Raw genomic sequence first — 23,578 nt, 5'->3', positions numbered from 1 at the left:
CAGGCCACTCTGCGTGATAACCTCAGAGCCAAGCTTTAGTCAACCAGGCTTAATTTCGGGCTTCCTCTTAAGCTGTGGAATGGGAATCCTTTCAAGCCGAAGCGCCGGCCAATTCGAGACTGAAAATCGACGTGGACGCACCGTCGCTGCGGTTAAACCGCTGGGTCAAATGAGACACGGACGCAGTTTGTCCCAATGCAGAGGAAACTCTCGAGCACCAACACTGACGGGGCGTGGGCCCATAAGTTAACTTACCGGAAGTTAATCATGTGTCGACAAGGGTAGGGCTCCGGTGTAAATCTGCACTCGTTCCATCTAAACCCAATTCGTTTATCGCATCCGGACTCGTCCACATAGACTAAGTGACAAGATCGAATATCCGATAGGTTGTGTAGGTAGAAGTCTCGGAAATAACTTTTTTTTTTTTGCTTTTCGTCGAGCAACCTTTTTTGACCAGCCGACAAACGCAAGAGCCCGCTTGAGACTCGAAGTTGTCACCTGAATATGGAATTCATCCCATAAAAAGAACACCGTCTTGTCCACGTACATCCCAGGGTTCTCAAGAAGATGATCACGTACGGCCTCGAGCATCGGAGGGGTGACGGTTCGTCGTCGTCCAACACGAGTAGGAGGCGCTCTGACATTTCCAAATGACCGTGCCTCTTTTACTCGTGGAGACGGGTGTTCAACGGGTATAGTACCCTTTTGGGAATATTTTCAGAATTTATCTAGTTCATTAAATCGACGAGTTTAATCGGACTTTCACCACCATCATTCGTTCTTCGCGTTGCCCCTCTGCAGAACAAATAACGGATCACGTCATTTAGCGCAGCGCAGAGGCAAGTCCAAGACATTCCCTGCAGACACTGTCCCCTAGAGTTATTTTCTGCCGCAGCCTACGCTTTCTAATAAGACAGTGGCCGATTCACAAACTGGACACACAATTGTTTCCTTCTACGTAGTATTCTCTCACCATTTGCCATAGTCCTACTCTCGGCCTCATGTATCTAGATTGCCTACTCAGGACTCTGTAAGTCCTGTCCGGATTCATGCCTGACCGCCATTTATTCGGAGAGGTGCAGACTCCTCGGGACACAGTCCACCTGCACGGCCAGCCCCAAGGCAGTAGTGAGATCATGGCGTGAACTTCCTGATGGTGACTCGGCTGGGGGACTTCGGATGTGATTTTCGAACCAAGTTAGCGTAGATGGGCTTGGACCACACCAACAAGTCCCGGGCTAATTCGTGGCGCCTAACCTGGTCGCCGCGCGGGACCGAGTTCCCCCTGGTATTCGTTCATGGCTCTGCGACGCACCAAAAAAGGGGGATTAGGGACTAAACCAAGCAAACGCCAGTCAACATGCCTCCTTTATCCATACGCCTTCGCATCGCGGAAGACCGCCATGGTACGGCATGTCAGGGTTCAAAATATCTGAAATCTGACATATTGCCGATACTCCTGATCATCCGGCGCTCCAGCTCTGTCCTCGGCAGTAATGCTTGTGCAAAGCTTGGCTCTCGCATCTTTCCCGTGGCTTACCGGAGGTGCTTTAAACCCCAGCGCCACAGTAACTTCGCATCTACATCCCTTATCAAAGACCTTCAGCGTTGTTCTCAAGGCAATAGCCGACCGTTGCCCAGTTGGCCCCGGCCCATCTGAACATGGTCATCTCCGCTAAACTTTTCCATTCCGGGCTGGCTTCTGTCGTATTTTCAAATTGGGGGCTGCCTTATCACAGTTTAGGCCTGGCAGCTCCGTCGGACATCCGCGATATCTACAACATAGGTCCCCAGCGGTCGAAAATAGATGGCGGCGCTAACAGTGCCGTGTGGCTAGCCCGATGTGCCTTGACGAATGTGGGGAGCTAACCTTCTCGTCACGGCTTGAACAAGCCTTTTACAAGTACAGCAGGTTAGCATTCGCACGTCTTTTTGTCCGATAACGACCTTGCATATGGCGGGGTACGCATTGCCAATGGAGATCCCGAATCTTCGTCCTCCTTTTTGCTCGTTGTTTTTGATAGACGGGCATGGCTGTGTCCACGAGATGACACCCTTGCTCATAGGCCTACCGGGCTGGCCTATTGTGTATAGGTTTATTAAGACATTATGCGGATTGTATAATCACCAGATAGCTTGCATGCTACGATTTTGGAGCTAATTAATTAATATTTGCCGGTTTCCGTCAACGTTGGCACTATCGTCGTGACCCATCCATGAGAGCCGGATTCCATAAAACACAATCTGTGCCGATCTCTGCAGGCCAGCCCACGATATAGTGCTGAAGCTAGTTTGTCCAAGCTCTCGGTCTCCGACGGCGTGACTTTCTTCATCGCGTAGGCATGGATCTTCCGCCATCCATGAGCCTATGGTCTTCGGGTAATGATGTTTATCGACCTGATAGCCCCGTGCCGCCAGGCTCCCGGCAATGAATTGGACATGACGAATATGCTGGATACTCTTCCATCATGTTGTCCTATTTCGGTGTTAGTAAACTGGGAAGTAACCATGATATCTATATAAGACAGACGATTCTCCTGCTTTCCTCTTCTTCGCTCCATCACTTCCCAAGATTCTCTGCCTCTGACCCAGACTCTACCTGTCTCGACTCTGATTTCCATTTGTTCTAGCAGATTGCAACCATGAAGTTCTCTACTGGCGTCATCGGCACCTCGCTCCTCGCGACTGCAGCCATTGCGGCTCCCTTAACTGCCCAGCGTCAGGCGCGTCATGAGGCTCGCCAGCTTGCTCGCGCTAACGGCCGAGAAAGCCATCCGCCTTATAAGCCAGGTACGAATGAGGTTCTTCACCTGAACAAGACCTCGCATGAGCAATACAGCTCCAACTGGGCTGGCGCTGTGCTTATCGGCACTGGCTACACCGCTGTCACGGCGGAGTTCACCGTGCCCACCCCCAAGGCGCCTTCCGGGGGTTCCTCGAAGACTCAATACTGTGCCTCCGCTTGGGTTGGCATTGATGGAGATACCTGCGGCTCTGCTATTCTGCAGACTGGTGTCGATTTCTGCGTGCAGGGCGGCTCTGTCTCATATGACGCTTGGTATGAGTGGTATCCCGATTATGCCTACGATTTCAGCGGTATCAGTATTGCCGCTGGAAACGTGATCAAGGTGACCGTGGATGCTACTTCTACAACTGCTGGCACTGCTACAGTTGAGAACGTTTCCACTGGCAAATCTGTGACCCACACATTCACTGGTGGCGTTGATGGTACTCTTTGTGAGTACAACGCCGAGTGGATTGTCGAGGACTTTGAATCCGGCAATTCTCTCGTTCCATTTGCCAACTTTGGAACTGTGACCTTCTCCGGCGCTGAGGCTACGGGTGGCGGCTCCACCGTTGGTCCATCTAGTGCCACCCTCATTGATATCGAGCAAAACAACCAAGTTCTCACTTCTAGCTCTGTCACATCCAACAGTGTGACCGTCAAGTATGTCTAGGTGTTGAGATCTGTTAAGGCTTCTAAGTGTAGGAAGCCGCAAAAGAAAGATCTAGACCAAGAACTACGATGTTGGTGGTAGTGCCGGGTGTATTGACGAGTGACAAGACATTTAGGGTATTTGCAATTCTTATATTTCTAAGCCGAACATATTATACTCTATCGAGATGAGGTTTCTCCTTAATAGGCGGATATAGAATTCCTAGTTGTAACATGCTATGAGCATTATCCATATACGAGCCATCATTAATTATCAATTAACGCGACATCTAGTGTTAGCGATCGACGAAAACCTAGCTCGTGAGCCTTGGTAGCCGCAACGGTACATATAGTTGTCCTAGAAACTAGGCTTAGTTTCCTAATGTAGGCTTTCTAGCATGATCTAGGCTTTCGGTCCTATCTCTGCCTAAGAAATCACAATCGTCATCCTGGATCTAGGGCTATTTTCTTCGTGTCTATACCGCTAGGTGGCAGGAATTCTAGCAAAGGTAATATTAGTTAGCTACGAGTACACTAGAAAGAAATAACATTTAGCAGCGCGGGGCTAGGGATAGAAAGACTAGATTCTAGCGAGACCAAAGGGTACTTAGCACAACAGACCATCCGTAGGTACAATCGAGCATGACTGTCGGCCACAAAGTCTCTAACCAATATTCCGGCGTCTGTTAAAGAACTCCAACCCTCATAAAAGAGACGGTGACTGTGGCTAAAACGGGGAGATGTAGAGTGTAAGCTCGTTAAGCTATTTAATTGCAAATTCGATGATATATCGGAATCATATTTTTGCGGTGTTACTTTCTTCTCAATAGTTGATGAAGTGGTTCACCATACTTAACTCACGATTTCGAGAAGAATGATTCCGCGAGTACACTCGAGCAGGTCACAAAGTCTCTAAACACCATTTCAACTTCGTTTAAATCGCTTCAACGGCTATCAACGAGACAGTGATTCTCGCTACCATCTGGTTCCTTGTTAGAGAGGTAAAGGAAAATATATAAACGTAGCAAATGGTAAGACTTCGTTTTCGATAGGATTGGTTGATGGAGGGTTAACTTAGCGACTTTGTTAGGCAAGCAGCGATGATTTAGGTATTCTAGGTTTTTGTGAGAGTTTTGTTAACTTTTTCTACTTTTTCCTCGTCCGTGTTATTTCAGGGGCCACTCCTATATATATTAGGTTTCACATATTAGACTAATCGATTCTCGTACTTGGATATCGCTCTTGATAGTGGGACATTATACTATCTGCTACTTTCGCCTCATTCTCGGCACAGAAATCCCTAACAGGTCATAAACGGTACAACGAGCTACGGCAACATCCTCGTAAGTAGAAGTATGTGAGACGGATATGTTATTCCTAAGCGACATACTACTCTACGGTGATAGGAGCGAATAAAAAGACCTGACCGATCTCATACCTATCGCATAGCCTAGCGTGGAGTTCCACTAGTATGAAAAGTGTGACTTTATTTCTCTAGGGTCGGCACACCTATTATATATCAGCTAAAGCAGAGACTATGGTCATCTTTGTCGAAACATGAGTTTCTCAATTGATCCAGGGTCCAGCTATTGCGAATGGTGGCCTGTGATCTGTTAATTTCAATACCTTCCTAGCTCGGAGTCATTGAATTTCTTTCGGAACTTGCCTCTTCTCAATCCCATAGAATACAAATAATCCCTGGCTAGAGCAGCTTATAGAGTAGCACATTGGCCAAGATGCGCAGGCTGTAGAGGCCTGCTAAGGTTCCCGACAATCTCCCAATCCCATACGCAGTCAGGAATGGCTGTGCGAGTGTTGCTTCTGCCGCTGGTATAAGCCTGGCTGATTTCTACGCCTGGAATCCGGCTGTTGGAACTAGTTGCGCCTATTTGGATGTGGGCGACTATGTTTGCATTGATACCCCCGTTGTCACCCCCACGGCAACAGCAAGTTAATGATATATGGTCGTTCTGCAGGTATCTACTTGCCTTATCAACCCATGAATGAATTGGAGAAGGCACGTAACAAAGAAAGTTTGCATTCACTCATATTCCCCTCGACTCCTTAGTAGAGGAGTCATTCAAGAAACCCTTCTCTGGGATTGCATGATAGACATATTGCAAAGTAGACGTTCATGGTACAAAGTGTGTTAACGAAAGTGGAAAAAGTAACTTATAGCCTCTCTCGTATTGGTCTGTCATAGACACAGCATTTCTTTGCTTCTTGTATCTCGTTCTGGGTTTGCGCAATTTAGGCCAGCTGGCTCCGAGTCTCGCACTAATACAATTTACCCCCGCCCTCCAAAGTATTTCGGGTGTATTTTACTACCCCATTTTACTCCACAATCGATAACTGTTGTCAAAGAAATAAATTATAGTAGAGACCAAGACTCTTGCCCATATGTCGTGCATTTTGGGTCTAGCGGTCATATTGGCCCTCCCTCCCATTGTCCTGACAGCTGTCTTGTGCCCATTTTCCTTTCAACGTCTTCCTCTCCTGTCTCGGATTTGCAAGGCAATTCATTCTATTGAGATTTATGTGCCATAGAACCTCTGCCTCGTTCTAGTTTAAGATTTCCCAACCATAGATGGATCCGGTAGAGGGTACGCTTAAGTTGACCAAAAGACATGCCAGAATTCCTGACAAGTTTACCCTAGTGACATCGCCTCCTAGTGGCATTCTCAAGGTGACCCTCATACAAACCAGAGATGTGCCCTTTCCTACCGCTTCCTACACGCCACCAGGCAGTGGAGCTCTCCGCGGTCCCCTCCCCTATGCGATAGTCGATTTTGACAAGAGCCAAATTATCTCTCATGCTCGCTACCCGGGCCTCTACGAGCCTCCTGTCTGGGCGGGTGAAGAAGAGAGTTCTGTGCATGATATGCGCAGCTACACATATTGCTTCGATGTCACCCGGCAAGCTGAGCTCCAGATTTGGCTGTATCAGCCTGCTGCTCGTGGGGCCGATGTGAACACCGACGTATTTCTGGGCAAAGCTGTGTTCCGAGCTTTGCTCACTGAAACTTCAGAAATCACGCGGGAATGGCTTAGCCTCCATAACGGAGTAGGCGCTATTTCTATTATGGCCCAATTCATCTCTGCTGAACCGCTCACTTCTATGGTGTCACTTGAGCCGTTTGAAGTTAGATCCGTATCTCGAAAATCTTTGAGTTCCCTTGCCAATGCGGTAATTCTTCGGTACGTATCTCCCTTCCAAGTACTGGGTACCACTTGTCATGGCTTTTACTGATCTGTTATCTCATATTCATAGGAAGAAAAATACGAACCTGGACTACGTATCTATTGTTCTTCGCAAAGACAAACACGACAGCATGGCTCTGAGACCAGCCGCCACTCAGATAGACAATCCATTTGTCGTTCCGCTGAAATTCAGGATTGAAGTACCTCCGGGGAAGCATTATCTCCTTTGCGCCTTTCTTCATCGTTACGACCTATCGGAGTACTTAGAAAGCATAGAATGTCTTGAGCTTGCCGAAGCTCGTTTCTATGCAGCTCAAATTCTCTGCGCTTTGGATTGTCTCCACGATCTCAAAATTGTATGCGACAAATTACAACCTCACAATATTTACGTCGACCTCACCGGCTATCTTGTCCTCGGTGACTTTGATCTTTACATCCAGAATATATCTAGCAATCGTCTTCCTTGGCCGCAGCCTCCATTCCATGATGCTGAAACACATGCACCTAACGAGATCGACAAATCCGACCAGCAAAATGTGGATGGTTATTTAGCGCCAGAGCTACTGGCAACGAAAGGCGACGGTCATGATGTTTCTCCAACAGCCGACTGGTGGTCCTTTGGAGTTATTCTTCACCAGATGCTCACTGGTTGTCTCCCATGTAATGCTGCCAATGATGCCGACATACCTCTCAGTTTCCTGATCCCTCCTAACGGCATACCTCTCCCACAAGCCGCCGAGGATCTTCTAGCAAAGCTCCTCTCCCGGAACCCCCTCCAGCGTCTCGGCGCAAATGGGTCCGAAGAAATCAAATCACATCCTTTTTTCGACGAGATTGACTGGCCCAAGCTGCTCAAGACTATATTCCTGGATTTCGACCGCCTCTTGTAGATGAACGGGCATTCTTGCTGGAAAGGCCTTGCGGTGAGCCGGATCTGCCCGAGTCTCAAATATCAAGTGACGAGCAAGACCGTTTATGGGCCATATTTAATGGCTTCACCACGCAGGCACAAAACCGTTAGTCTTGGGAGGGAGACCCTACCGCTAGGTTCCTACACATATACCATATCCGGGAGGAACACATCCTGTGTTCTACCAGACCACATCTTGTCATACGAAGTCATTGGGCCTAGAAGCAGTATGTTCCTCCAACAATCTGTACATCAACTCTGACGAGAATGCTAGGTAGAAGCTTTGGCCACATCGATGGATTCACACTGTCAGAGCTGGGAACTTGTATATTGAAGTGGATTAAAGATGTTCATGTTATTGCGTAGGCGAGAACAATGGGACCTTAAATGTGCGAAACTGCAACAACTAGGTTTAGTGTATGAAAATCTCTGATATAAACATACGTTTACATGAGCAGATAAATCATGATCACACTATCATGAAGGTGATTGACGAGTATGACGAGTCCGATTATGTTTATGAGACCTGTTTGCAAGGCTGAATCCGAAAGTTCCCCTTGCCTCTTGAGGAAGTGATCCTCGGATACAGTACGCTCCACTGAAGGTATAAGAGAAGCTTCAAATTCAATACAAGGCCACTCAAATTTAGCTTCACCTTGATCATTGTTTAATCTTTTTACGTGAACTTACTGTATTTCGAAAGTACAGTGAAATGTGGTGATGCATAGGGCAATCAGTCAGTGCCTGCTTTGCCTCATTCGTCGCCGCAATCTTCACCGGGCAACTGTTTCAGCGGTGCCCTCTGCCACGATTGGCACATTTGACTGGCATCGCCTGGTCCGGTGTCGACGGGCACTCCCAGGTCGGGTGGCCGCCGGCACAATGGCCACATTTGAAGACGTTGGAACAGTGTGATTAGATATGCCCAGGTTTTTGGCATTTTCTGCTTAGCTTCATCCGTCCTTGGCGGCAGAAGCGCGAGGCATTGCGGATTTGCTTCCCCCATACGACGCTGGTGATAATAGCGCGGTTGGCGACGATTGGGCTGGGGAATTCGGTCAGGATCGAACCCTCAGACCGAACACCTGGTCGCATCATCCAGCCAAGATACTAGATCCTGCCACCTTCGCCCCACTTGTTCTGTCTGAGCAGTTCGGTCGAGACGTCGGCCACCGTCACCGGGGTAAGTTTCATGGACTTTACGAGGATGTGATACGCCAATACACCCCCGGACAGCTCCTGGACACCTTGTTAGGCGCGAATGCCCTCAAGCCACTTAGAGTCCCGGCAAAGGAGCTCAGTCCCGCGGCATTGTTGGCCATCATCACCACGTCGTCTAATGGTATTTTTCGAGCTGCGACGAAAGCAGCTCCTCCAACCAGGGCTGCAGAAATTTTCTGTGGAGCGCTTGTCGCCCTTTGACGATCTGCCCGTTCGACCAGTTCCCTGTGTAATAGTCCGCAAATCTGTTCACAATTCGGCCCAACCTTCACGATTACCTCTCAGTCCTCGCGAAGCTCGGTGTCTGGATCTCCTAGAGACGACGTGCCGTTGCTGCGGGTATTCGGTGTCGCAGCCTTGGCCACGCCGCGCTACCAGTCTCTGGCTCGGAAGTCGCGCCACACTGCTGCAGAGTTCGCCGCGGAGGTGGAAGCACTGATGTACGGTGTAAGATGGACAATCTGCAATCTACCTATAGGTTTCTCGTTCTATTCACTTGGTATAGTGAGCCTGAGAAGCATTTACTAGCACAAAAGCTCTTATATGGACCGGGAGTAGTAAACATTACTCGAGAATTGACCAGTCCTCACTATCCATATACTCCATTAGGCTGGTCGTCTTAGCGCTGGGCGACAAATCCTGTAGTGTACAGCACACATCGGGGTCCCCACCCGTATATCCAAATTCCACGACATCAATGAGTCTTGGAATTCTCTTCTTAAAATCTCCGGTGGAGGCTTGAAGAACTCGTCCAAGTGAACCTCTTTAATCTCAACCTTGACATCCCGAACCTCAGCCCACAGCGTCCAAAACTCACGCCATGTGCCAGTCTGAGAGTACCCAAGAATGTGCTTTCCTGGAGAATTCTCCAACAATGCCTTCGTAGACGCCATCATATATCTTATCCATATAAGAAGCTCTTAACTCTTAGCTATATGCGTGGGTCTTGACTATAAAGCCGACTCGGGACCGGCAAATCGGCTTCCCCGCATATAAGAATTGGAGATGTCCAACACGACTTTTGTTCTTCAATTATTCCCGGATGTTTCCAATTGTTCTTGCATATGTTCCATAATGTCCCCGCGCATATCATTATCAATCACACAGCTCCGCCCGCGCGTGCTAGCGCGAGGTAGCCAACCGGGCGTAATCCGCAGCTACACCATCTCGCAGCGTCTCCACTCCCCAGATGCGTCAGCGGTAGCCTCGTCATTCCTATCGCGCTTCCAATCCCTAGGACCCCAGACCCGGACACAAATTATAGATTCCAATCAGCTCCAGCTCCTTACCCTCACCCTCAATCGCCCAACTCTCTTCCCCGGATCTCCTTCGCTATCCAATGGCGCATCCGCCCCGCAGTCCGAGACACCCCTGCCGCCGGGCTACCACCTCGCGTATTTCACGCCTGCATTCATGGAGAGTGAACTAGGCCCCGATGGAACTGATGCATCGTATAATCCCGACGTACCCTTCACGCGACGCATGTGGGCAGGCGGCGAGGTGCTCTGGCCACGCGGTGCCGATGGGAAACCCAATTTGTTGCGGGTAGGACAGCAAGTGCAGGAGACAACGCGGGTGCTTAATGCTGAGTCTAAGGTTGTTAAGAAGACTGGTGAGGATATGATCGTTGTTGGGGTCGAGAAGGAATTCTCGAATGAGCACGGCGTGTCAATTATTGATCGAAGGTATGCTCTCATCGCTGAGGAATGTTCGATCAGATATCTGACTTCATGCAGGAACTGGGTGTTCCGTAAAGCTCTCCCCTTCCCTACAGAGTCAAAGTCTCCCAGCGCTCCCTCGACAGAATCTCATCTTGCGACTCTGAATCCTACTTCAAGTGCTATCTCTACGGAGGGCAACACTCACTCGCGAACATTGGTTCAAACGCCTGTGACACTCTTCCGTTTCTCTGCTCTGACCTTTAACCCTCATAAGATTCACTATTCCTTACCCTGGGCTCGAGACGTCGAAGGGCACAAGGATGTCGTCGTGCACGGCCCGTTAAATTTGATTTCGATTTTAGATCTTTGGCGAGACATTCGCAGTTCAAATGTCGCGGATCCAACACTGGTCGTACCTGAGCGCATCTCTTACCGTGCTACGAGTCCTTTGTATGCTGGGGATGAGTATCGCATTGTTCTTGAGGAAGGCGATGTGACAAAGGTGCAGATTATTGCACCCGGAGGAGTTATTGCTATGAAGGCTGAAATTCAATAACCAGACGGTTGAAATATATAGAGGGGGCAGATCTATTGATGCTTGCTTGTATAGAAAAGAATATCCAAATGACGTCTCTTTCTCAGCAAAATCCAATTTCCTTCGAATTATGCCTCCCAGGTGGTAAGACTTAAGAAAAGGAAGTCGCGAAACTTAAGGGTCCAAGCCAGGCCTGGAACGGCTTATGTTATCTACTGTCACCTGCTGGTCCCAGCCCAATCACGTGCACCTAGTTTCAGAGGTGCGTTAGTTGGATCAAAGAACCTGAGCCTCTACATAAATGCGACTGTTTAAATAAGAAAGCCCTGCAAATCCGAAATCGAGACTTGAACGAGGATGAACGACCTGTATCCCTCTACGGAGACGTCTACCCCCAAAAAGCGGACTCGTGTCCAATTTTCGTGCACAGCATGCAGGTTCCGAAAGTAAGTAACTTGTATTTCCATGCCCACTGCAGCTTCTGATCGTGACCAGATTAAAATGTTGCCGCAACCACCCATGTACCAATTGTAAAAAGCGGGGTGAAGCAGCAGCATGCACCTACGTTGGTCGCGGGCCACGAGGCAAGGCCCAACATGGACGATCCAGCCCGACTCTAGTCCAGGACCGCTTGCACCATCTAGAGAACCTAGTGATGTCGCTTGCGCAAAAGCAGCAGCCTGATGAAGACGTCGGTATTGATTTCAACGCCCCACTAGAGCATCGGGGTGCTTATGTGACGCCCTCCCCCGCCTCTGACCGTGATACCATATCGACTCCGGTTGATACTGGCACATTGGTCGTAAAGGATGAGGGAACTAGTTACATTGACAGCGCAAATTGGCGAGCCATTTTGGAAGAGGTTTGTTTTCAATGGCCTACATTGTGAAATGATCATACTGACTGCGCGCAGATCCATGGAGTGAGAGAGTACCTAGACGAGAATGGACATGACTCGGATGACCAAGGTGCTGAAGATGACCCATACGAATCCTCGTCACCGGTTATACTGTTTGGCAATTCTCGGCCAGTCACCAAAGAGGAGATGCTTGTGGACATTCCTCTACGATCAGTAGCCGATCGCCTTATCTCTCGCTTCCTCAAGACAACTGAGCCCGCACTTGGTAGGACTTCTATCATCTTTGGAGCAAAGTATGAGTATTAACACAGAAAACAGTTGCGATCCATGTTCCTACGTTCCAAAAAGAGTATGAGAAGTTTTGGCTTCACCCAAGCGAGGCGTCGTTCACTTGGATCTCCCTTTTATACTCGATGTTAGCCCTATCGGTATCCATGTATCACCGAAGCGCAGAGCCATTGCCCCATGATATGGCGACTCCCGCAACGGCATTGAATACGTTCCGCAAAAGATCATCTCAATGCCTTATACAGGCAAATTACATCAATCCAGGACGATACAAAGCACAAGCACTGTTCTTTTACACACTGTCTGAATTTTATCGGAGCCAAGATGCTCAAATTGGAGTCTCCTATATACTTGGGATGACCATTCGCCTGGCTATGCGCATGGGTTATCATCGCGACTCTCATCATTACCGAATGCTCTCAGCCTGGGAGGGAGAAATGCGCCGGCGCCTCTGGGCAATGCTTGTTCAACTCGATACACTGATCTCATTCCAGGTTGGCGTTCCTCGGACAATCCAGCCATGGCAATACGACACTGAATTACCTGCAAACTTGCTGGATGCCGACTTTGATGAAGATTCAGCTCATTTGCCACCCTCAAGGCCCGAAGATGAACGAACAGCATCTTCATACACAAGAGCTAAATTCCCCATAATGAAAGTCTTTGGTCAGATCACAGACTTGGCGTTCTCTCGAGAATCCTCATCCTATGATGACATCCTGGAACTCGACCGCCGCTTGCAGGCCTCGCGTAAAATGTCGCCTTTGTTCTTGCAAATGAAACCAATGACACAATGTATCGCAGATGCGTCAGAAGTAATCATGCGTCGGTACACCTTGGAGCTTTTGTACCAAAAGGCGCGAATCGTGCTGCATCGCCGGTATATGGGCGAGACGAACCCGAAATTTGCATATTCGCGTTCAGTCTGTCTCACCGCAGCCCGCGAGACTCTGCGATATCATGCAGAAATCTGGAGCGAGTCCATGCCAGGCGGCCAGTTATACGCAGAGCGATACTTTATAAATTCCCTGTCGAACTCCGACTTTGTACTTTCGGCAATGATTCTCTGCCTTGAAATATCTCAGGATGAAGATCGGGGTGATGCCGCGCGCCTCAGCGACCAGGAACGTGCAGATTTCGTGGTCCTTTTGGAAAACACACATCGCATTTTCTTGGAGTCACAATATCACTCTATTGACACGCAGAGAGCAGTCACTGCTCTGACTATTATGCTCAGTCGGGTCAAGAACAGCAAGGTCCAACATCCCCACGCAAACACCGACCAAATGATGACCATAGATAGTAAGGTTGACCTATGCCCTTCTTACCGAGCAGTACTGACACTTTTCTCAGATTTCACTCCACCCCAGTCAAATAGCCAACCAGAATTGGACCAACAACATCTTCAAAGATACCCAGCTGTTACAGAAGTGCAGACGTCAATGCATGTAGCCGGCGAGACGCCAGCACACAACTCATTAAGGGTTATTGGTGATATGCTAAATTTGCCGGCTCAGCTTGACTGGGTAAGAACTTTGACTTTGCGTCTACGAACATGGAAGCTAATTATGCATATAGCGCTTGTACGACAGTCGCATCTCCGGGATCGAAATGGCCACGAATGACAACGTCTGGTATTCCACTGCTGCATCAGACCCTGGATTAGGTTTTGCCTCATACCCTTCTGGCGTGACACCGATGGATGATAATTCGTTTTATCAGCAATAATGGCCGTGAGCTGTAGGTATAGCTAAGGAACATATTTGCATAATACATTGCTATCTTAGCAGCCCTTAGATAATATTCACTTAGACGGTGATAATATTGATCTAGGCTAACGAGTAGAAGAATACCAGGAATTCATTTGAATAATGCAATTAACATAAGTTCGAAGTGCGTATACCAATTCCTGCCGAGGCGCGGAGTCTTTGGTGCAGATCCCGGTCCGCGGACCAGGAACTTTTTCCTACTCTGCACCAACCATTGCCAGGAACCGACCTGTCTATAGCCCTTCCAACGCAGCCCCCGCCTCAATGCGACCATTTCGCAGCGTGCGACTCCCAAGTCGCCCAATCACACCAATCACTGGTCACCAAAATGTGCCCAAACAACAGCAAGCCCACCAAAAGCTGCACCCTCGAACAATAACCACAACCCAACGACCCAGCCTGACCCGACCTTTCCCCTCAAAAAATGCCACCAAACCAACAACAACCAACAGGTCCTTCGGTCTCCCCTCACTATCATCCTTCCTCCCCTCAAACGGCGACAGTAACAACAACAACAACTCCCCCACCGCGTCCTAACCGCAACCCGCAACCTCCCCTACAACCCAACCCTCCTCTTCAAAGTAATCTCCTCCGTGGAGTCCTACAGCCAATTCCTCCCCTTCCTCACAGCCTCAACGGTCACAGCTCGGGACCCGGCGACCAACGACCCAACACAAGCCTTCCTAACCGTCGGCTACGGCCCCCTCAGCGAGACCTTCACATCGCGCGTGATCTGTGACCGCGAGAAACTGACCGTCGAAGCGAAGAGTGGGTCGAAGTATGGGACAGAGGGGGCTGACCCCCAGGCTGGAAAGGGTGCTTCGTCTTCGTCCGGGTTGAGCGGGTTCTTCCCCGGTGCTACGGAGGGTATCTTTGAGTATCTTTCTACGCGATGGGAGCTTGTGCCTATTACGCCTGTTGAGGCGAAGGGTCGGCCGTTGACCAAGGTTAATCTTGAGGTGCGGTTTGAGTTCCGGAGCCAGATGCATGCTACCCTCATGGGTGCTGTTGAGGGGCAGATGGCCGGTGTTATGATTGAGGCTTTTGAGAAGCGGATCCGTGAGGTTGAGGGGAAGGGATTATGAGATATGTATAGATGGATGGATGGGATGTACTGTATATTAGAGGGAGTTTGGGGATTGGTATATATACGCATCTTGTATGTACTATAATAGATCTAGACTCTAGACAGCAAACGGAAATAGAGCATATCGCCAATTGATTCTATTGGATGGATCGCTGTACAAGCTCAAACGAAGGCCTGTAGAATGAAGGGAAAACAGTGCAAAAAATAAGAACATGATAGTATATAATACAAATTATCCAGAGACAGAAATGATTTTCAGCTTAGAGCATGCCCATACTCCGATCGCGGTTGGCGGCGCTCCGCGAGCCCTTCAGCGAGCTGACGGCATTGTAGTTGTCGAAGACCACATCCCAGTTAATCCGATCCCACCACCGCTCGAGGTACTCGTCCTTGCCGGCGATACCGTAGTCCATCATCCAAGCGTGCTCCCAGGTGTTGACACACAGAATGGGCTGCACGTCGAGGGCGCCGGGGGCGAGGCTCTTTTGGTTCTGGGCGTGGGCGCCCATTGATCCGGCGAACTGGTTGCCGAGCTGGGTCTCGGGGGTGTGGGTAGACATGTCGACGGGTTGGCGGCGGGAGTGGGCGGCTGGGTAGGGGGAGCCGGCGTTGTAGGTGCAGAAGATGTGCATCATGCCCTCGCGCTCGAGGTTCTTGGCGAGCCAGACGAAGCCGGGGCCGAACATTGAGCTTGCTGTGGCCAGGAAGTCCAACTTCAGGGACTCCACGGAGGAGCAGGTGTCGACGATGTCCTTAGAGAACTTTTCGGGGATGGTGGTGGCTGTGGGGGACTGGATTGAGGGAAAGGTTAGGGTGGTGTAATATTGTATAGCATTGAAGTCATTGCTTACCAAACAGTTGAAGAAGAAGTGGTTGTTGTGGGCCATTGAGGCATAGTTGAACACTGAGGCCATCTCCGGACGCCGGGAGTACTTGACCAGCAATTCTCCGGGTTTGGCATCGGCATCGACGGTATCTGTGAGGTCCAGAGATCAGACATATATTTCCACTTATACAACATCATGCATTGATTCGATATAAAACGAATTGGACCGATGTGTCGTTCCGCAGAACCGGAGTGTTGAGCTCACCTTGTGTCAACAGGTTGAGTTTGTCAACGAGCAGGGACTGGTATTGGGTCCAGGAGAAGTCGAAAGCCTCGGGAGATAGGAACTCCGGGATACCGTTCTCCTTGTAAGTGGCATCATGCTGCAATTGAGGGGAGGCGATGAAGGCCACGGATCTGGAAGCGCGAGAAGGCGGAGGTAGGCTAGACGAGACGCGGTCAATAATTGCGACCAGGGCACTGGGTGGACTGAAGCTCACGGGGATAGAAGATGAAGCCGCGCGCAAAGCGCTCTGCGGCCTGGCAAGTCGGCTGAACATGACGAGGGACACTGTGAATGGTCGGGTCTATCGTGCAGAGCTTCGCCGTCGAAGAATTTCCCTCCCGACGTGATGCCCAATCGGGACTAGCCCGCGTTATGTAAGACATCCTCCCACTAGCCAATCACATCCCTCCGAACTACTTCACCTCTAAGCGCCTTCTTCTCTGCAGCTTTTCAGTCTTTCATCCAATCCTCTTCCTCTACTTCCCGGTTCCATTATGGTCCTGTAACATATCTCTGAATTAGCGCCCATCTAGCTCCCTATTTCATCATGGGGCCGACCCTGAAACACCTCAGTCACTATTTTAGGATGGCGCGTGCAACTGGCAATCTTTGTTTGCAAGACAGTACGTTGGGCTGAAGAATGACATGCTTTAGTTCTTTCTTTGTTTTTTACTTTAGTCTGAATTCAATGCCCTTGTGTGTTGGCTTTTTGCTCCCTCCTCATTGGAATCTTTCTCCAGTGTTGATCTTCTGCTTTCCTGGCCTACATTCAATCTGAAGATACTGTTACAATTCTATTCCTCTAACTTCCACATATCCTCTGGAAAGTTTCTACAGGCTGGTTGGCACAGATACATATCATCCACCTGGAACACGTCTGCTCTGCAGCATGGCGTGGTCAGCAACTAGCAGCAGCAGATTGCCATCCATTCTGCTACTCTTGGTTCTTTGGGCTAGCATCGGACAAGGTTATGCATTCGACTCATTAAGACTTATCTCGAGAAGCTCGGATTCGTGTCCCACCTCATACGAGCACTGCGGCAGCACGAAACTCCCAGATAACTTCTGTTGTCCATCAGACTCAACCTGCATCAGTTTGGACGATGCCACCTCCGCCATATGTTGCCCCGAGGGCAGCGACTGTCAGTATATCACGCCTATTGTCTGTGATATCCAGGAGCAGAATGCCACTCTCTACCCCTCAAACCCCATCAAGACAACTCGTCTAGGCGACAGTCTGCCCAAATGCGGCGAGAAGTGTTGCCCATTCGGCTTCACCTGTGACGGAAACACCTGTGTCATGAACAAAGCTGCCGCCACAACCGCAACAGCCTCTGTATCCGAATCCACAACCACAACTGCGTCCTCAACATCAACGTCATTCACCGGTTCAGCAACCCTCGGAGCAACCTTCACCCCAATATCATCTCCATCAGCTGCAGCCTCCACAAACGCCACATCAGCAGTCCTATCAGAATCGTGTCCCTCCTTCCCAAGCAAAGCCATAATAGCAGGCTTCTTCCCCGGCGCAATCTTCGGCGCCGCCGCCGCTCTCTTAATATCCCTTTGCCTCCGACGCCGCGCTCGCAACGCCGAAACCAAAATCAGGGAATCCAAATTCCCATCGCACTGGTCCCAGCGCACTTCTACAGGGGCTGTAATGAGCATTTCAAGACCAATAGTCTCAGAAGACGCCTCTTACCGCACAGACTTCCTCCTCCGGACTCCACCCGATATGAAACGCTCTTCAGTTGGAGGACGCTCTACCCGGTCTAGGATGCATCGCACCGGCAGCAGAGTGAGAAGCCTTTTCCATAAAAGTCCGCGACTAGACAAGAATGTACCGCCTATTCCTGTACATCCCGTCACTCCTCCAAGGCAGCGTGAGCCCAGCACGGAGAGTATCAAGGTGTACTCTCCACCCGGAACTTTCGCACAGCCCAGGAAGTTCCTAGGGCCTGAACCGTATCCGGCTACGATTGCGAGGCCTGATACCACTTTTACGGATTTGATTCAAGGGCATGGCTTTAGTGGTCCCCAAGGAGAACCTTCATATCGCATTCGTGAGGATTCGAAAGAGAATCCTTTCAGAGATCCTCGTCCTCCACATGTTTGAATGGCTAAGGTCCCGAGATTTGGTTGACCATGTGGATTCCGTTGATCGCAGAGAGAAATTTTTGTTCTTGCATGGATAGTGTACCATGATATCTATGCTTGTATTCTTTCCCTTGTTTTGAACGGTTGGGTGTCATTTGTTTAGATACCTATTTGCTTTTTTACTTAATTGAACCAATGCAGCTTTTAACTTGAATCCAATCTCCTAAGCAACTGCTTAGGAGATATAGTAACCGAAGTGGAAATTTGATAAGCAGTCATTGACAATGATTTAGAGAAAGGAACTTGAATGGGTGTATATAGAAACTCTTAGAATACATAAAAAGAAAGAATGATGGAAACTACGCCGCGGCCGCCGCTCTCCTCGCTTTGCGTCCAGCTGCAATCCTCTTGAGCTCCTTGAGCAAGCTAACAACAAGGGGCACACCAACTGGACCCAAAAGAGGCAGATAGACAGCAACCTTGTGTTCATCTGGGAAGTAGACCTGACCAACCATACTTTTCTCGAAGAAGCTACGCTCAGCTTCTGTCTCGGCAACCCGGGCACTGGCAAGCGCGGCACCGAAGCGGCCCTCTCGCAAATGGGAACACGTAGCACCTAGATGGGAAAGAGTGGTAGAGACCGAGGAGGCGACGCTAGCCGGGATAGGGATGGAGGGTAGAGATTCGGTGAGACGGGCCAGGGAGCCCATTGTGGATGAAGCGGAGAGAAGGAGGGTAGCTGCGCGGATGCGGATGGATGTTTGAAGTCGGAGGGGAAGGGAGGCTGGGGTGCTAGGGGTACCAAGGAGGGTGAGAAGTTGGTGAGAGAATGTCATAAAGGCAGGGCCTAGAGAATCCTGGGAGAGATGGGCGGGATTTGTCTGGCCACCCTGCTCGGCATTGGAAAGGGTCGGGTTGAGAAGGTAGACTCCACCCCATTGGGGAACAATCCAACTTGAAGCTCGGTTCTCCTTGACAATCAAGGGGGATTGAGATGGATCTGGGACATAGAGGATGAAGTTGATTGTGGGCCCGTTGCCGATGCTTGGGTTTAGAGGCCATTCGGCAGCGTTGACGAAGGCGCTGAGGTCCTCCTTTTGAGTGTCCATGCTGACTCTGCTTCATCGTACTCGGGTCGGGGCGCAGTAGGTGCGAAGTTCGCATACAGCTGGACCTGCGTGTCGACAGTGAAGTTGCTGATGGGTTCAAATGCCTGCAGGAGCGGGGAAAGGTATTCCTTTACAGCAGCCTCAATGTCCCATGACGACGGTTCGGACCCCGGAGTAAAGAGCGAGAATGAGAGGTGGTATGTCTCGGCGTATTTCATCGATCTGCGCAGTCTCCGACTGATACTCTCTGCGAGTTGTGGTGATGTTGAGTCAAGACCGCCAGTGTGTCCGGACAGGATGTGTGCTATCGTAGCCTTCTCCTCACCATACAATCGCTGCAGCTCTTCCGCGATGAATGCAGAGAGGGGCGAGTTTGATGAGGAGGGAACAGGGACCTGGCTCGGAGGATAGAATACATCAAGCTGCGTCGTGGCTGCATGAAGCTCTGACCGAGGAGCTGCCAGGCCCTCCTGGGCCAGCAGGCGAACTGTCAATGTAGTGTCTGGTGCCTGTGATTCGGCATTGATAGCGCTTTCCATACCATTCTCGGCATTATGTGACACAGTTGCGCTGTCGTTGGCCAACTTGAGGCGGAGGTGGTGAGCGGCGAACTCGTTCAGATCATCGAGGGTATGCTGTGTGGTGCGGAGGAGATATTGCGCCTCAATAGATTGCATGGAAGGTGTCGCAAGGTGAATCTCAAGAGGGAAGACTGGTCGACATGCCTACAAGGGCGATTGTTAGCATCCAAACTCCGAGACCAAAAGCGATTGCACGGGCTGTACCTTTCCATCAGCCCAATCCACCATTTCCTCAATAGGAAGATGCGCCCTGTAAATAGACGTTGTCTTCCACCATATTGGGAATCCCAGGAATATAATCACAGCCCAGAATGCAGCTATCACTCGGAATCGCGTTTGGACGGCAACCGGGGTCTCTGGGGGCGGAGGGCGCTTGACGGTGGATTCGTTGGCATGTGAGGTCGAAACCTGAGGAGACACTTGGTCTCCTTGTTCGGTCGTCATAGTCGAAGCATGCTCTCTGAAGAGCTAAGGAGGAAGTGGATATTCGTGTTTGGGGAAGTTGCCGGGCGGAGAAGCCAGGGAGTAACCAAGGTGGCCGCATTGAGCGCGTATACTTCCAAGCTCCCCAGTAATATCTCAACAGGTTCAGTTCAATTCTAGCTGGAATTGTCATACGTTTAATTGTCCTATAACATTACTCCGCGATTTACGGAGATAGAGTGCTTCTAAGGTAGATCTACGGTCTCAATAGAAACCACAGACACGAGTATGTATGAGTCTCAAATGAGACTAAATCGACTTTAGTATTTCAAAATCGCAGTTAAAAGGGTATCTTGACCAGTAACGCCGATCCAATGTAGCGATCAAAGACCAACGGGCCTTCGATCCGCTCAACTATGCAATGTCTAGTATTCCTTCTCGAAAATCTTCTGGATCGGTTTGGCAGCCTAAAAGTCGAAAGTTAATCAGATCACTACACCAAACATAGAAGAGTTGAGGCACATACATCGACAAACTTCTCAAGGTCCTGGTCGAGGTTCGCAAGATCATCCTTCCTCTTCTTGTTCTCCGCAATCAAAGCCTGCTTGCGCTTCAACAGCTCTTGCCGCGCTTGCTCGAGTTTCTCTCGCTCAGCATGCTCATGGTTGATGCGGGCGATCATCAAATCATGTTCGTTGGTCTCACGATGTTCGGGGTGAAGCTCAAGGAACTCCTCGACGGGGATCAAAGGAAGGGACAGGTATTTATGACTATCGCACAGGAATATGTTAGTTCTCCGCAAAAAAAAGAAAGTCAAAAGACCAGTAGCAGGTCCGATCCACGTACTCATATGCTTCACAGGCAGCTATTTCGCCAGTGAGGTGCTTCTGCTCGTAGTAAAGGTTCTGCAGTTGGAGATGCAGTCGGTCGATCTCCTGTCGAGCCTCTGCGGTGGCTTGCTTGGTGTCGCGAACACGAAAGATAGCGCCCCGGTTCTGCCCGCGGAGTCGGGCTAGCAAGGCGAATAGGATCTTTTGCTGCTTGGAGGCGGCCAAGGATAGCTCTTGGAGTTTGGCGGAGTCGTTGGGCAGGGTGTCGGGGTTCAGTATGGAGAGCAACTGTTGGCACTGCACCAGCGTCTCAGCGCTGGTCTGGAGCACCGGCAGAAGCGACTCATCGGTGACGATCTCACTGATAGCCATGGCGAGAAAATTCTTAGACCTTCAAAAATTTACCCCGGTGGCGAGAGAAGAGAGGCCAAGGATCCGAAAAACATGTGGAGATGGAGTGAGGCGGGATCAATCAGGCGTAAGGCGGTACCATGTGCATCCTTGGCTGCCACTGGTTGGGACATCCTCTCTCCTTCATGTTCCTCGCTCTTTTTCCGATCCCCCCCCTGATTTGTTGTTCTCGATGTATTCAAGCCCTTCCTTATCTTGATGCCAATAGTCCTTGCACTCCTTTGGTTTTCTCTAGATCCCTCGGCCTTCCTTACCCTCCCGATACTACCCTTCCCCAACGCTTACATTACATGGCCTTCGAGAGGTGAACTGAACACTCATGGCTTGCGGCGCTTCTTCAATGACGGTGGAGTCTTATCCTGACACAGAGGCATTTGCCTCTGCTACTGCGACCCCCAGCGAGGAGACTGGTCTTCTCCGTGATCGGCGGCGCAGACATTCATTCCAAGTTTCTAGAAGACTGTCGTGCGACTATCAAGATGCAGATGCAGTCTTTATCCGGGTATGTGCCCGGTTTATACTCCGAACTATACACATAGTATAATGTGTCTAACCATGTTCTAGGTTGAATTGTTCCTGGCCGAACTGGAACGTCGAATGCAATGGATCGAGCAATATCGGAAATCCCACATGATTGGAATCGACGCTAGTCTTAAACGGGGCTATGCAACACTGGAGGCTGTCAGAGACCAATGTTCGGTCGCATCGGGCGAGCTGATGGGAAGTGGCAAGAAGCGGGCTAAAATCTTGGTGGAGACTCTCGAGGACCGATACAACGAAGCCCTGGTGACCAAGGAAACACTGGAGCAAAAGGCCCAGGCGGGAGTCCGCCTGATGGAGTCGTTCCTTATCGAACTCGAAAACAGAGCCCACGCGGTCCGTGATCGTGGCATCTACGGCACCCTGGACGATGGGTGGAAAGCCGTGGATTCGAGCTTGGTCCACGCTCGAGAGATTGTCGACGAGGGCATGGAACGTGCTCGCCGTGCTCGTGATACCCTCCGCGAGAACGTCGAGGAGGCCATTCGGCTAGCCCAAGAGAAACGGTTGATCAACTACCATGAGCTGCCCGATCCATGGAGAGTCAACCCCCACATCATCAAGGGTTATCGCTTCACTACTTCCAAGTTGGAATGCGTGTCGTCCGTCTTCGCTTACTCGAACGAAATGTTTAACATCTGGTCCCATGTGATTGGTCTTGTTGTTGTCCTCGCCATTGCGTTTTACTTCTATCCGCTCCATACCAACTTCCACCTCAGCACGAAATCCGACATCGCAATTGCTGCTGTCTTCTTCTTTGCTGCATGCAAGTGTCTGGTCTGCAGTACCATTTGGCACACCATGAACAGTATCGCATCTCAATCCTTGATGGAACGCTTTGCTTGTGTCGACTACACCGGAATCTCGATGCTGGTCGCCGCCTCGATTGTCACCACCGAGTACACCGCTTTCTACTGTGAACCCTTTTCTCGATGGATATACATCCTACTCACCATGTCTCTGGGTATTGGTGGCATCATTCTGCCATGGCACCCAACCTTCAACCGCCACGACATGGCCTGGGCTCGCGTAGCCTTTTACGTGACGCTCGCGCTCACCGGGTTCTCGCCCATCGCCCAGCTATCCTACACCCGCGGTTTCTCATGGTGCTTGTACTTCTATTCACCAGTCGTCAAGAGCATCACAGTCTATTTCGTCGGTGCCCTAGTCTACGCCTCCAAGGTTCCCGAGCGCTGGAAGCCAGGTTTCTTCGACTATGTTGGCGGCAGCCACAACATCTGGCATCTTGCTGTTCTTGGTGGTATCCTCTTCCACTACCACGCCATGCAGGACTTGTTCGCCGGAGCATTCCAACGCGCCCAGGGCGAATGTCCGAATCTGACGATGTGAACATATCTCTGAACATACCTCCACGATTCCATTTTCGTTTCTCTTTTTCTTGCTCATGATTTATTCTCATGGAGTACATGACCTTGTTTCAAGTGTCCTTGCTGAGACACATAGACCTGCCGTGGCCCCTTCTCAAAACTTCATAGATCTGTTTCTAC

The 23,578-nt window shown here is 50.1% G+C and overlaps 10 protein-coding genes across 10 annotated transcripts; 7 read left to right on the top strand and 3 right to left on the bottom strand.

Annotated features, from left to right (window-relative positions):
- Positions 1 to 2,642: 2,642 nt before the first annotated feature.
- Positions 2,643 to 3,458, top strand: N7446_002218 (A4/G1 family peptidase; the record flags this gene model as incomplete). Its single annotated transcript, XM_058510967.1, has 1 exon — positions 2,643 to 3,458. One exon carries the CDS (start codon positions 2,643 to 2,645, stop codon positions 3,456 to 3,458), a length of 816 nt encoding a protein of 271 aa, XP_058376503.1.
- Positions 3,459 to 6,023: 2,565 nt separating this feature from the next.
- Positions 6,024 to 7,527, top strand: N7446_002217 (serine/threonine-protein kinase gad8; the record flags this gene model as incomplete). Its single annotated transcript, XM_058510966.1, has 3 exons — positions 6,024 to 6,039; positions 6,094 to 6,634; positions 6,708 to 7,527. 3 exons carry the CDS (start codon positions 6,024 to 6,026, stop codon positions 7,525 to 7,527), a joined length of 1,377 nt encoding a protein of 458 aa, XP_058376502.1.
- A 2,315-nt stretch (positions 7,528 to 9,842) lies between these two features.
- N7446_002216 (hydroxyacyl-thioester dehydratase HTD2) lies at positions 9,843 to 10,985 on the top strand (the record flags this gene model as incomplete). The annotated part of the gene is made up of 2 exons (XM_058510965.1): positions 9,843 to 10,453; positions 10,505 to 10,985. The coding sequence occupies 2 exons, from the start codon at positions 9,843 to 9,845 to the stop codon at positions 10,983 to 10,985; spliced, it is 1,092 nt and encodes a 363-aa protein (XP_058376501.1).
- A 336-nt stretch (positions 10,986 to 11,321) lies between these two features.
- On the top strand, positions 11,322 to 13,839 carry N7446_002215 (putative C6 transcription factor; the record flags this gene model as incomplete). Its single annotated transcript, XM_058510964.1, has 6 exons — positions 11,322 to 11,410; positions 11,460 to 11,826; positions 11,878 to 12,088; positions 12,142 to 13,413; positions 13,465 to 13,637; positions 13,690 to 13,839. The coding sequence occupies 6 exons, from the start codon at positions 11,322 to 11,324 to the stop codon at positions 13,837 to 13,839; spliced, it is 2,262 nt and encodes a 753-aa protein (XP_058376500.1).
- Positions 13,840 to 14,304: 465 nt separating this feature from the next.
- Positions 14,305 to 14,965, top strand: N7446_002214 (ubiquinone-binding COQ10-like protein; the record flags this gene model as incomplete). Its single annotated transcript, XM_058510963.1, has 2 exons — positions 14,305 to 14,461; positions 14,511 to 14,965. 2 exons carry the CDS (start codon positions 14,305 to 14,307, stop codon positions 14,963 to 14,965), a joined length of 612 nt encoding a protein of 203 aa, XP_058376499.1.
- A 117-nt stretch (positions 14,966 to 15,082) lies between these two features.
- sod4 (mitochondrial 37S ribosomal protein mS42) lies at positions 15,083 to 16,353 on the bottom strand (the record flags this gene model as incomplete). The annotated part of the gene is made up of 3 exons (XM_058510962.1): positions 15,083 to 15,758; positions 15,819 to 15,943; positions 16,059 to 16,353. 3 exons carry the CDS (start codon positions 16,351 to 16,353, stop codon positions 15,228 to 15,230), a joined length of 951 nt encoding a protein of 316 aa, XP_058376498.1. The 3' UTR covers positions 15,083 to 15,227.
- Positions 16,354 to 16,968: 615 nt separating this feature from the next.
- N7446_002212 (uncharacterized protein) lies at positions 16,969 to 18,195 on the top strand (the record flags this gene model as incomplete). Its single annotated transcript, XM_058510961.1, has 1 exon — positions 16,969 to 18,195. The coding sequence occupies one exon, from the start codon at positions 16,969 to 16,971 to the stop codon at positions 18,193 to 18,195; it is 1,227 nt and encodes a 408-aa protein (XP_058376497.1).
- Positions 18,196 to 18,535: 340 nt separating this feature from the next.
- PIG-S (GPI-anchored transamidase GPI17) lies at positions 18,536 to 20,310 on the bottom strand (the record flags this gene model as incomplete). The annotated part of the gene is made up of 3 exons (XM_058510960.1): positions 18,536 to 19,292; positions 19,343 to 20,010; positions 20,071 to 20,310. The coding sequence occupies 3 exons, from the start codon at positions 20,308 to 20,310 to the stop codon at positions 18,536 to 18,538; spliced, it is 1,665 nt and encodes a 554-aa protein (XP_058376496.1).
- A 404-nt stretch (positions 20,311 to 20,714) lies between these two features.
- Positions 20,715 to 21,491, bottom strand: N7446_002210 (uncharacterized protein; the record flags this gene model as incomplete). Its single annotated transcript, XM_058510959.1, has 3 exons — positions 20,715 to 20,756; positions 20,816 to 21,059; positions 21,136 to 21,491. The coding sequence occupies 3 exons, from the start codon at positions 21,489 to 21,491 to the stop codon at positions 20,715 to 20,717; spliced, it is 642 nt and encodes a 213-aa protein (XP_058376495.1).
- A 358-nt stretch (positions 21,492 to 21,849) lies between these two features.
- On the top strand, positions 21,850 to 23,420 carry N7446_002209 (hemolysin III family protein; the record flags this gene model as incomplete). The annotated part of the gene is made up of 2 exons (XM_058510958.1): positions 21,850 to 22,032; positions 22,095 to 23,420. The coding sequence occupies 2 exons, from the start codon at positions 21,850 to 21,852 to the stop codon at positions 23,418 to 23,420; spliced, it is 1,509 nt and encodes a 502-aa protein (XP_058376494.1).
- Between the last annotated feature and the right edge of the window lie 158 nt (positions 23,421 to 23,578).

Source organism: Penicillium canescens (assembly GCF_028828765.1).
Source record: "Penicillium canescens strain IBT 15451 chromosome Unknown utg000002l_segment0_segment0, whole genome shotgun sequence".
Taxonomy (NCBI): Eukaryota; Fungi; Ascomycota; class Eurotiomycetes; order Eurotiales; family Aspergillaceae; genus Penicillium; species Penicillium canescens.
Note: the sequence above shows the minus strand (reverse complement) of the source record. Positions and strands in the feature narration are given on the sequence as shown.